Raw genomic sequence first — 12,492 nt, forward strand, 5'->3', positions numbered from 1 at the left:
TTATAACAATTTTCGTTCTTATACTAAATTTCCTTGAAATGTGGGGTCCCGTCTGAAGGAAGAACAATTACCATCAAGCATATATTTTGCAGTCATCAGATCCTAGTACTGTGGTATAATCTTTATGACTGTTTAAAATAAGAACATAATATGATAGACAACCAAAAATCATTAATCAAGCAAACTAACAGAAAAGGAGACACCTGCTTTTTAAAACATTGCAATAGAAATTTTATTATAACAGTATGACAAAAATAACAGCCACAAACTAAATTAATCATATCTTTTGCAATCTCTCCAAACCAGGGATGTGTCTATTTGGATACACAAGAGAATTACTTGTAAAATGTTAGGCAACAAAATAGATGTTGATAATAGCCCCTACTGGTGTCAGACCATTTACTTCCATTTGGTGCCAAACGAAACATGACCCAGGAGGTCACTCCCACTACGACTGCTGTATCTTTTTTGTCTCATTTACAATAAATGTAAAATCACAGAACTGACAAGTAAATATGCTTCTATATCATTTATACACAACCATGTCCATGAATTATATTACTGGGGCAAAATAACTCTCCTCTCACTCCTTTCTAAATCATCTCCAGACTTCATTCTTGTATAATCAGAAAAACTACTTTTTATTCAGTTGTTAAGGCTCAGCGGTTCACATGTTGTTGAATCCCATCATTCCTTTCATGTTGCCAGCAGCACCCTGTTGGAACTGTCTCATCATGGACTGAAGACCAGCCATTCCACCTGAAGGAGGCACGAGACAATCAACATAATTCACGGGGCTTTGTTTGACTCTAGACACAGGCAGTCTCAAATGAAATATTGACTGATTGTTTGGGTTGAGGTGATTTGTAGATCAGGGCTTCACTGAATTTCACTGCACAGTAACTATATCCCATCTATGCCTTTACATTTGGACTGTTCTAGTGTTATCAAGCAGACACCATTTGTGAAGTGCAGGGATAAAAGGTGGTTCTTAGATAAATAGAACCTGCAGCCATTCATGCTCCACCAAAGACTATGTTTAGATCCCTGCAGGACCTGATAAAAGTCCCTGAAGGATCGAAACATTGTATTCTTGTAAATAAGTATGTGGTGGAGCATCTGAGTATATTACATATGGACTGACCAGGCAAAAAGCTATGAACCAATCAACAGTAAGTACACAGTATTGTAATAATGGGAACAGTAACGGTACTTATTGTAATGGACAAGAAATTGAAGCCTACCCATATGGTGGAGAACCCGTGGGTCCATCATCTTTGCCATCTGTTGGTTCAACTTCGCCATCTGAGAGGGGTTGACATTCTTGGACATATCACCACCTGTGAACATGTGAAAGTACAAGATAAGTGTTATAAAACAATGTCGGAATCCAAGTATCTAGCTGAAATGCCTTTCGTACACAATTTCTATAACTCCCAAGACTGCAGTGTGAGTGGCTCTTGAAGTGTAGCCTAATAAACTACATGCTTTCTCAAATGCTAGGAGGTAGGACTATATAATGTCATTGACTGACGGACGGTTAACCACAATCATCATCATCACTATTTTTAGGCACATCCAAAAAGTGCATACCTTTGAATAGGCCCTTGATGCCACCCATCTTTTTCACCATCTGGGCAAACTTGGTGTACTGGGTAAGAAGCTCCTGGACGTCTCTGGTGGCAACCCCTGAACCCCGCGCTACTCTGGCAATCCTGTTCGGCTGCTTACTGAAGAGCTTTGCACCATCCTTGTTGTCAAGTTCTGCAATTAACAAAGGAAGAAGTAGAGGTCAGAGGGGAAGTATGCGTCTTAAACAAGCCTTTAGTTGGTGTCGTTTACTTTTGTCCATTGAGGAAACTGGAATACAGATTTACCTTGGTCGTTCATGCTGTCCATAATTGTCATGAGTTTCTTCAACCTGGCCATGGACTCCTGCTCATTGCCTTTGCTCATGAAATCTGTTCCAAAGCCTGGGATCATACCCTGGTGACATGAACAGCAGAGAGAATAGCATTAGTGTCTTTCAGTACAACACATGCGATAACATATTCAATATTCAGCGCACAATCATTTATGACAATCTGGCCAACTGAGAAAAACCAGATGGATACATTTGACCATGTGTCTGAAGAGCTTTATGCTGAGACATCAACAATTATATTGCAGTCACACAACCCCCCAAAAAAGGAGTTGCTGAACCATTATAATAAGTCAACCCTTGTGGACTTTTGCTTCCTCCAAACTGGACGATGCTGAGCCAGTTTGCACTGCCAAGCCTTGGAGGGGCCACAGTTGGTATGGACAAATCATGGAATGAACACAGGTAGCAGTGACGTGACGCAGCTGCATTGCGATGCAGGGCCTTAGAATGCTGTGCTTTATCTAATGTAAAGCCCCATAGATTATATACTTTACTGTGTAGCCCTGCACTTTACTATTTTCTGTAGGTATCAAGTTGCGGTTTTAATTTTTACCATGATCTGGCCGAAGGGACCCATCTTCATGATGTTTTGAAACTGCTCGTACATGTCACGGAGAGTGAACTGACCTGTTGGACAAATGGGTCAGTGTGGGCTACAGCAAAATGACCAATTCTGTCCAGATAATTAATGTAAGGCCTGTGATGACAGGATCATCACCATGTTTCAGCTTGTCAATCAACTCCTCATTGTCATCCAGTTTGAGTTCGTTGACTTTGTCAATCAAACCTTCAATGTCTCCCATGCCTGAGGACAAGATACACAACTCATTCAACAAGGGGTGAGCAACACAGGGAAAAATTCCTTACATATACATACAGTTGTGCTCAAAAGTTTGCATACCCTTGGAGAATTGGTAATAGATGTACCATTTGTAAAGAAAACATGAGTAAAGAGGCAAAACATGCATTTTAATTCTTATGGGATTCACATTCAACTGAATGGCAGAATAAAAAAAATTAAAAAAACTTGGCTACAAAGGGCAAATGAATTGACTTAATACTGTGTATTGCCCCCTTTAGCATCAATGACAGCATGCATTCTTTTGTAATAGCTGTCTATGAGGCTCCAAATTCTTGCAGTTGGAATAGCGGCCCATTTGTCTTTGCAAAACACCTCCAGGTCATGCAAAGTCTTTGGTCGTCTTGTATGAACCGAATGTTTGAGATCTCCCCAGAGTACCTTATTGATTAGGGTCATTGTCGTGCTAGAATGTCCAAGAGCGTCCCATGTGCAGCTTTCATGCTGAAGAATACAAATTGTCTGCCAGTATTTTCTGATAACATGCTGCATTCATCAATTTTCACAAGATTCCCTGTGCTCAAACACCCAAAACATCAGTGAGCCACCACCATGCTTCACAGTGGGGATGGTATTCGGTTCACTATAGGCCTTGTTGACACCTCACCAAACATAGCGCTTGAGACCATAAACATAGTGGTTGTGACCATAAAGCACTATTTTGGTATTGACACTCCAATTACAGTGTGTCACAAGCTGAGGTGTGTCAAGGTGTTCTCTGGCATATTGTAACCAGGCTTTTGTGTGATATTGGCATAGTAAAGGCTTCTTTCTGGCAACCTGACCATGCAGCTCATTTTTGTTCAAGTATCGTCTTATTTTGCTCCTTGAAACAACACACTGTCATTTTCCAGAGCAGCCTGTATTTCATCTGCGAATACCTGTGGGTTTTCTTTGTATCCCAAATAATTCTTCTGGCAGTTTTGGCTGAAATCTTTCTTGGTCTACTTGACCTTGACTTGGTATCAAGAGATCCCCACATTTTACACTTCTTAATAAGTGATTGAACAGAACTGACTGGCATTTGCAAGGCTTTGGATATCTCTTTATATCCTTTTCCATGTTTATAAAAGTTCCATTACTATGTTACGCAGGTCTTTGGACAGTTATTTTCTGCTCCCCATGGCTCAGTATCTAGCCTGCTCAGTGCATCCACATGAGCGGTAACAAACTCATTGACTATTTATACACAGACACCAATTGCAATTTAAAAAGCCAAAGGTGTGGAAAATTCACCTTTAATTGCCATTTTCACCTGTGTGTGTCACCTTGTGTGTCTATAACAAGGCCAAACATTCAAGTTTATGTAAAGTTTTGATCAGGGCCATTTGGGAGATTTCTGTTATCTGCAGTTTAGGAGATGCTCTGACCCAGTCGTCTAAATCACAATTTGGCCCTTTGTCAAAGTCGCCCAGATCCTTATGCTTGCCCATTTTTCCTGCTTCTAACACATCAACTTTGAGGACAGAATGTTCACTTGCTGCCTAATATATCCCACCCACTGACAGTTGCCATAAATACGAGATTATCAGTGTAATTCACTACACCGGTCAGTGGTCATAATGTTATGGCCGATGGGTGTATCAGTGTAATTCACTACACCGGTCAGTGGTCATAATGTTATGGCCGATGGGTGTATCAGTGTAATTCACTACACCGGTCAGTGGTCATAATGTTATGGCCGATGGGTGTATCAGTGTAATTCACTACACCGGTCAGTGGTCATAATGTTATGGCCGATGGGTGTATCAGTGTAATTCACTACACCGGTCAGTGGTCATAATGTTATGGCCGATGGGTGTATCAGTGTAATTCACTACACCGGTCAGTGGTCATAATGTTATGGCCGATGGGTGTATCAGTGTAATTCACTACACCGGTCAGTGGTCATAATGTTATGGCTGATGGGTGTATCAGTGTAATTCACTTCACCTGTCAGTGGTCATAATGTTATGGCCGATGGGTGTATCAGTGTAATTCACTACACCGGTCAGTGGTCATAATGTTATGGCCGATGGGTGTATCAGTGTAATTCACTACACCGGTCAGTGGTCATAATGTTATGGCTGATGGGTGTATCAGTGTAATTCACTTCACCTGTCAGTGGTCATAATGTTATGGCTGATGGGTGTATCAGTGTAATTCACTACACCGGTCAGTGGTCATAATGTTATGGCTGATGGGTGTATCAGTGTAATTCACTTCACCTGTCAGTGGTCATAATGTTATGGCTGATGGGTGTATCAGTGTAATTCACTACACCGGTCAGTGGTCATAATGTTATGGCTGATGGGTGTATCAGTGTAATTCACTACACCGGTCAGTGGTCATAATGTTATGGCTGATCGGTGCACGCATGCACACAAACACACAATTATTTAAATGGATACAGAACTGACCGAGTAGCTTGCTGATGAAGGGCTGGGTCTTAAATGGCTCCAAGTCGTCAATGTGTTCTCCAGTACCAATGAAAATGATGGGACTCTTAGTAGCAGCCACTCTGTAAAAACAAACAAGAATAAAATACTGCCAATCTGTATTGGCCAAGAATTTTCTTATCGATGCATCCGTATTTCTGACATTTTTAAAAGACGGGCTTTGCCTCCACTGTTGTGACTGCAGTGTGAGGCTTCACCATTGGGCTAAAAGGACAAAGAAGAGCTTTGAGTGATCTGAGTTTAAGGGGTTCTACAGCAGTGAAGGAGCTCAATTTACCATACCTTGGATGTATTACTGAAGCAAAGAGAGCCATTTACTTACGCACTAAGAGCACCACCACCTTTGGCATGACCATCCAGCTTGGTCACTATAACGGATGCAACTTCTACTTTGTCTTTGAAGGCCTTGGCCTGGGCTTCACAAGCCTGACCAATGGAGGCATCCATCACGTACACAATGTTGTCTGGTTGCTGAAGGACATAAATATATGCTTGATACAAGGTCATGCATTAATTGTTCAGGAACAATCATGACGATTTAAATTCCCAGGCTGGCAGACAGATCAAAATGTATCCGGGGATTAAGTTTGGCATTAGCTGACAAATGAAGAGATTCAAGTACTGAATGGTTCATGGATTAAAACTGACAACGGGGCAAAATACTACTCACCACTGCATTGGAAACCTGCAACATTTCCTCAAAAAGAGAATCTTCTTGCTTGTGTCGGCCACTGGTATCAACAATGATTATTTCAAAGCTTTCGGTCTTGAACTTTTCCACACCTTCTGCAGCTATGACAACAGGATCCATCTCTGTGTAACTGTGCGTGCGGTAGAGTTAAGTCCGTGCAAATATTAGAATGACAAAGAATATATGCATCATGTAGAGCTCAGAGTAAAACAAATATTAATAGCACATACCTTCCATAGAAGGGAATTCTAGCTTTTGTTGCATTTTGCTTTAACTGATCAAAGGCACCTGCAGAGACATAAAGAGTTTGTTGTTTTTAAGTCATTTCTCTATTCATGAGAATGAAGATAAAACATAGATGCCAAAAATTAAACCTTACCAGCTCTGAAAGTGTCAGCGCATATCAAACATGTTTTCCACCCTTTTCTTTGGTAGTAGTATGCCAGCTGTTTAAAGGGTTTCAATACAGCACATTAGTAAAGTCATCAAAGAAAAACACCTGAATGAATTAACCTTTAGGCTGAAATCAAGGGATAGCTCACCTTGGAACATGTTGTGGTTTTCCCACTGCCCTGAAGACCAACAAACATGATGACGTTGTTCTTTCCCTTTGTTGGTGTCCAGGCCTTGACCCCTGGATCCACTAACTGATAGATTACCAAAAGAGCCCAATCTTAGACACTCGCACCCCAACTAATGCAATTGACACAGAAGCACTGCATTTTTATCAAAGATGTGACTAGAGAATGTATGGTGTCTCTTCTTTAAGAAAGAAAAGTAAATCCAAAGTATGTTACACACCCCAACATCTACATGAAATGTATAATATGCTGTTGATTATCTATGTCCAAAGGAATGCCTTGTCATATGTGGTCCTGCAATACCGAACTAACCCTGTACTGAGTAAATCACAAAATTTAAATATATATAGACTACAGCAAAGTGTTGCTTGTTGATTCAAGCTAATGACTGGTTTGACAGTACAGTACATTGCCATAAAGAATTACTGATGTTATAGCAGTCTCATTCCAAACACCTCAGAATATCAATAGACTACAATACTTCTGAAAACCCCCACTATGGAAACCACAACAACAACTGCCAGTCATCACATCCATCCACATATTAAATCAAACCATAACACATGTTACTTTAGAATGGACTGTCACTGAACAAAATGTGCCACGGTATTCTTATTGTTAAAGTTCACACCACAATAAAAGAAAAACATAGTAATGAGACAGACCTTGACCAGCTCCTTAAACACAGAATGCTGAATCATTCTCCTCTTGTTCAGCCCAGAGGCCATTTCCTCCAGGTCAATGGCTGATCTGTGGACAGAGAAAGAATTCCATGTTGTAAACACAATGCAACTTCTAACTGTATAGTACAATGTGTGGCTGAATATTATTACATACTTGACATTTTCTCTGAGCTGCTTAACCAACTTGATATTGACATCAGCTTCCAGGAGGGCAGCACATACTTCTTTCAGCATGGCATTTAATACCTACAGAAAATAAACTTGATGCTTAAAATCTTAAAAGCTGTTTGTCATGGTATTTGAGACTGTATTTCACAGGTGAAACATCACAATTTTTTACTGCTGTAATTGCATTAGTAACAGGCTTACAATAGCAATACTGCATCTCTGGGGTTTGTGGTATTTTCTCAATATAACGACTAAGCGTTGCATAAGAACAGCTCTTATTATTGGTATATACCATATCCCTTTGTGCCTTATTAAATAGTCTTTCGTGGAAGAAAATTGACTTATATATAGGTAACAACTATTTAATCCGGAACTACACTTTGCCGACATTTCAACCAAAAACACGAAGTTTGTCATACCTCCTCATTGATGATGGTGGCATTGCTCAATGATCGCAATGCTGAGGTTATTTTTCTTCCCAAGTCGGCTAACACCATCTTGGCAGTTGTTGTGGTAACTGACAGGGGAAAATACTGTAAATAAAAAGCTTGTTCATAAAACTTCAAAATAAGTTAACTACTATGCCAACCTATGCAATAATAACATTATGATAAATAGGGACTTACCTACTGTAAATCAGTAGAGAAATACGGCCACTTCGGCTACAAATGTAAGGGGGAACCCCCTTGTTCCAAGACGTTTCGCTCTTACTGGTTATCAAACAGCACTGGGAGACTTCCTAAACTGAGTATATAGATTGCATGAGGAACATATAAGTGAAATAGCAAGATTACAGTAGTTAACAACAACAGTAATTAACATTTAGTTAACTACAACACTGAACCGTAAAGACATGATGATGCTGGCAAGATGTTTGTCAACAAGTATTCAAAGGTATTAACTAGCTACCTAGGTAAGTAGCGTAAATAAGTACTCAGAACAATTAACAAGCTACCTAGGTAATAATTAGCGTAATTACCAAATAAAACACTTGGTAGAATTCGTGTAACGATATAAAGAAACAAAAGCATCAAAACAGCTTGTAAAACTAGCTAAAATGCTAAAATTAGCCAGTTAACGTCAGCCTGCATCGACAACACGACTACAGTATGTGCCGTGATTCTCCTAGCATATGGAAACCGCCAGCTTTACTATGTCATTTGCTATTTGGAATTTAACCATTTACAAAACAATACCGTTCTACGCGTTTTAAATAGAACAAAAGGGTCGTTACCTAACGTTTACCAAATGGCTTGATCAATCTAATGAGAAAAGCAATGAAATGTACGTCATCTAAATCCGAGATATCCCAGAATTCCAATCAACTTCCGGGGTCATGTTTACGTCTTTGTGATCTATGTGTTCTAAGGACGTCTGAAATGTTTACCTATATAAAATAGTAAACAGTAATTGTATACAACACTTTTACAATTTACTTTTCCACTGTCAGTATGATATGTGATATATATTACAACTTTAGATTGGACAAATCAAATAATATTGCAACCTCCTCCACGTATACTTCTCCAATTATAGTGCTTCCTTAAATTTCGAATAGGAACCTGGTCAGATTTTTTTCACCCACGCTTAAGACCATTAAAGCGTGCATGGAGCAAAATATTGGTTGAAATGAACTTTTCAGACGCAAAAAACGAAATCCTTAATTTACTCTCAAGAGTAAATTCCAAGGACCTACCGAGTTTGATTGACTGGATGAAAAACTCTGGTATTTAAACATTACATTAGCTAGCAATCTTAAGCCTTGCTCTTGAGAACCCTAGGTGTATAGCATCCACTGATTTCTCAAGCGATAGGCTCACTTTGAACTACAGTCGCGAAGCTCTATTTAGAAACGTATATAATACAACCTTGAACATGTATTTCAGTGAGAAATTGTATTTGAAATACGAATACCATCCTGATTTCAGTGTAGCAAAGGTGCCCTGTGAACTACAATCCTGGTTGTATTCTCCATTGGCCCAGCTTTCAGGGGTTTTATATCAGTCTAACACCAATCGGAAGCGGGTGTTATTCACAACCCTGTGGCCGATTTATATATATTTTTTAATATTTCAATTATATTGCTGATAGTTTTGACAAGTCATGTAGGGAGCGCTGGGGCACTTTCCAGAGATCTATGCATATACGCTATATGCTAGTTTTTACGTCTACGAATTAGATTCTTCGAGCCTTAATAAGCAATGTTCATGTTGCAAATGTTGATCCGACTCCACAACAATAATTGGTGGCTTTGTTTCTTGCAGATGAAGTGGATGATGGATTAGTTGACAATCAAAAGGTGATTCTTAAAAGTATTTCAGAAGATATTAGGACATGTCTTCCTCTGGAAGCTGTGCTCTCCTCAGAGTCCTTGGCAATTCAGAAGGTGGGTAAATGTAATTGTTTTGATGATACTAGAAACAACTACACAGGAACCCATTTACCAGCTGGAAAATAATTGTATTTGGTGCAATCTTTAAGAGGAGAGTGTAATTTCCTGCTTACAGTAGTCTTAAAGGTCCAATTCTGTATCATCAATTATGATTCAGACTCAACAGAAACCCCAGCCCACAATTCATGTTGATGCTTTCCTGTATGATGAGGAAACAGTGGATGCACTCTGTGAGGAAGGCAAGATGAGCCGTAACTACTGCCTGAACTGTGGTTCACACAGAACAGCTCCTTTGGGTGAGATTGTTGACTTGCCTGGGCTATCATTGTAATTCCTTGATTTATGATGGTCCACTGATATTTAGTAGACATGGAAGATGTGGGTTAAGTTATTACTTTCATGTAGCAGTACTGTGTCAAAATACATTTTTCAAGTTTCTATTTTCAGAGTTCATCTCTCATTCCTTCTCTGTGTTGGAGCTCAAGTTCCTGTTTCAGCATGTCCTACCAGATCTGACTGGATGTCTGGTGGTGGATGTGGGTTCCAGACTTGGGGCAGTACTTTATGGGGTAAATTACTTTGTTCTGTCTATGGCATTGACTAACACAGTGTTTCTTAAATCTCTCCTGGGGCCTCCCCGGCCATTCTATGTATTAGATGTTTCCCAGAGCTAGCACACCTGAATCACCTTGTTAACTAATTATCAAGCCCTTGGCTGTTTGATTCAGGTGAGCCAGATCACGGCTTCATCTAATACATGGACCGGCCTGGAAGGACCCAGGAGAGGTTTGAGAACCACTGGACTAATACATTTAGCAATACAGTAAGGTCAGACCTCATGTGAACATTATGTGAAAGATACAATGGAGGAAATTCAGTGTCATCAAAGATTTGACACAAAAGTATTTAACCTTTCCTTAATCTGTTTGTACTTAAGGGGTATTTGTACAGCTCTGCAGCCCGCCTTGTAGGGGTAGAAATCAGTGCTGAGTTTGTCAGGCTTCAGAATATGGCTGTGGAGAAATATGGCTTCAGCGACCGAATACAGGTAAGACAATCATTAGTATTATTCTATTTTTGTCTCTTTGTATTTTTTTAACAGTATAAACGCCAAAGCTTTGTCTGATTGCCTTATACTTCCCCAGGTTATCCATGGAGATATCAGTACTCAGGATTCCCTGATACAGAATGCAGATGTTCTCATCATGAACAATGTGTTTGAGTATTTTCTACAGCCCACTGACCAAATTAAGTAGGTAAACATGGGACAGCACACCAGGGGTGTATTCAGTAGGGAATATTGTTTCAAATGTTTTTACAACCAGAAAAAGAAATGTCAGTTTCTCATTAAAAAAAACATTTTGTGCCAATGGAATATGACCTAGACCTTCAAGAAAGTTGTGTAATTATTAATTATCTCACCATAATCAGATAAAATACATGTTCACTTACTGCATACTCTAATGTTTCACTTTTCTTGGTTATGTAGAGCCTGGCATTTTATTGTTCAAAATTTCCGCAAGAAAGGTGCTCTATTAGTAACAGTTCCAAGCATCCAAGAAGCTCTTTCTTTGCTTCAGGTAAATAATGTTTTCTGTTTTCGACATTTTAAGGATTTAACTTTTCCATGCTGATGTGTTAATTCTAGTGTTATACATTGATACTTTTTAATGCGTGACTGTGTTAATATTTTAGGGAGCATTCAACCTCAGCCAGTGGGTAGAGGAGGTTCCTCTAGATTACAGTGTCTACTTAGGGAAGGACAGTGACGCAGACGCACTCAAAGAAATACACCTTTATAGAGTACTGTGACCCTGATTTGAGTGAAGACCAATCACAACTCCTGCTTAGACTTTCTGTGCCTTTTAATTTGACTGTGCTAATGCATATGGATTCCCTCATAAGATTGGGCATTACCACAAGATATAAAAATCTGTGCAGTGACCTGCGACATTAAATCTTCCAATATTACTCAAATAATGTTTTGTCGTTTTCAGCCTTTTGTGAAATGTGTGAAATTCTTTAGTAAAAAAAGGGGTAAACTAATTGTCTACTGGTTCTTGTACATTTCTCACTAACTTGTACTCCCCAAACAGTAACATGGGTAGCATTATTTTGCAGAACATTGCACCTGCTCTGAAGAATGTCTGTGTCTTTGTTGACCAACAACACATTTACACGACATTTTAGTCCTTTAGCAGACGCACTTAATTTGGATTGTAATTACTACCCCCTTGAGGGATTTGACATAGTGGGATTAGGTAGCTTGGTTGTGATGTTCTCTAACTATTATCAGACAGACATCAAGTTATTCTCATATTTGAACCCTTCTCAGGCTGTTGTTTGAGTGTTGAGACCACTGTTTATTAAAATGTAATATTCTTCCTGGAAGCATTGCTCCTTGTGGCATGCCAAAGTGGGAGTGGGATGAGTGATGACATGCTTTTTGTGAAAATTATGATTAGTTGTTAAAATGAAGTCTTATAGCTTACTTTGTTTTCAAGAGGTTAAGAAACTTTTTAAACCGGGTGCTTTAAATCCTGAATACACTGTTTACTTGTTTAAAAGCAATAAGACATCTTTGGGGTTTGTGTTATATGGCTAATATGCCACTGCTAACTTCTAAATCCAGGTCCTCTGTGATGCTTCTTGCATACTAACAGCAATTATTAGCTGGGGTATTGTACTGGTAATATCGACTGATCAGTCAGTCTCAAGTCAGCTGCAAACTCTTTCTAACTTGTGTTTCTTAACCA

General features: G+C 39.4%; 2 protein-coding genes across 7 annotated transcripts; one reads left to right on the forward strand and one right to left on the reverse strand.

Annotated features, from left to right (window-relative positions):
* Positions 1 to 214: 214 nt before the first annotated feature.
* On the reverse strand, positions 215 to 8,671 carry srp54 (signal recognition particle 54). 6 transcript variants are annotated; one of them, XM_010892966.3, is made up of 17 exons: positions 8,579 to 8,671; positions 7,975 to 8,088; positions 7,764 to 7,861; positions 7,331 to 7,422; positions 7,159 to 7,243; positions 6,455 to 6,559; positions 6,292 to 6,358; positions 6,143 to 6,200; positions 5,892 to 6,042; positions 5,544 to 5,692; positions 5,183 to 5,283; positions 2,643 to 2,729; positions 2,478 to 2,551; positions 1,878 to 1,986; positions 1,594 to 1,764; positions 1,245 to 1,340; positions 215 to 759 (listed from the first exon to the last, which is right to left on the reverse strand). In XM_010892966.3, the coding sequence occupies exons 3-17, from the start codon at positions 7,839 to 7,841 to the stop codon at positions 668 to 670; spliced, it is 1,515 nt and encodes a 504-aa protein (XP_010891268.1). In that variant the 5' UTR covers positions 7,842 to 7,861; positions 7,975 to 8,088; positions 8,579 to 8,671; the 3' UTR covers positions 215 to 667. The 6 variants fall into 6 exon arrangements, with proteins under 6 accessions (XP_010891268.1, XP_019909367.1, XP_010891266.1 ...); XM_020053808.2 differs by having other exon boundaries at positions 7,764 to 7,877; XM_010892964.3 differs by having other exon boundaries at positions 7,971 to 8,088.
* A 236-nt stretch (positions 8,672 to 8,907) lies between these two features.
* zgc:109986 (uncharacterized protein LOC553566 homolog) lies at positions 8,908 to 11,782 on the forward strand. Its single transcript, XM_010892963.5, has 8 exons — positions 8,908 to 9,070; positions 9,609 to 9,730; positions 9,894 to 10,032; positions 10,184 to 10,305; positions 10,674 to 10,784; positions 10,882 to 10,988; positions 11,226 to 11,316; positions 11,432 to 11,782. The coding sequence occupies exons 1-8, from the start codon at positions 8,974 to 8,976 to the stop codon at positions 11,546 to 11,548; spliced, it is 906 nt and encodes a 301-aa protein (XP_010891265.1). The 5' UTR covers positions 8,908 to 8,973; the 3' UTR covers positions 11,549 to 11,782.
* Positions 11,783 to 12,492: the final 710 nt, after the last annotated feature.

The sequence above is a fragment of the Esox lucius genome, chromosome 15 (assembly GCF_011004845.1).
Source record: "Esox lucius isolate fEsoLuc1 chromosome 15, fEsoLuc1.pri, whole genome shotgun sequence".
Taxonomy (NCBI): domain Eukaryota; kingdom Metazoa; phylum Chordata; class Actinopteri; order Esociformes; family Esocidae; genus Esox; species Esox lucius.

Coding starts and splice junctions, on each gene's coding strand:
- srp54 (XM_010892966.3), bottom strand. CDS start 7,841: ATGGTGTTAGCCGACTTGGGAAGAAAAATAACCTCAGCATTGCGATCA. Junction 1,987..2,477: donor GTCCCTTCGGCCAGATCATG/GTAAAAATTAAA, acceptor TCATGTCACCAG/GGTATGATCCCAGGCTTTGG. Junction 1,765..1,877: donor GGACAGCATGAACGACCAAG/GTAAATCTGTAT, acceptor TGTTAATTGCAG/AACTTGACAACAAGGATGGT.
- zgc:109986 (XM_010892963.5), top strand. CDS start 8,974: ATGAACTTTTCAGACGCAAAAAACGAAATCCTTAATTTACTCTCAAGA. Junction 9,071..9,608: donor TGACTGGATGAAAAACTCTG/GTATTTAAACAT, acceptor TGTTTCTTGCAG/ATGAAGTGGATGATGGATTA. Junction 10,785..10,881: donor GCTTCAGCGACCGAATACAG/GTAAGACAATCA, acceptor ATACTTCCCCAG/GTTATCCATGGAGATATCAG.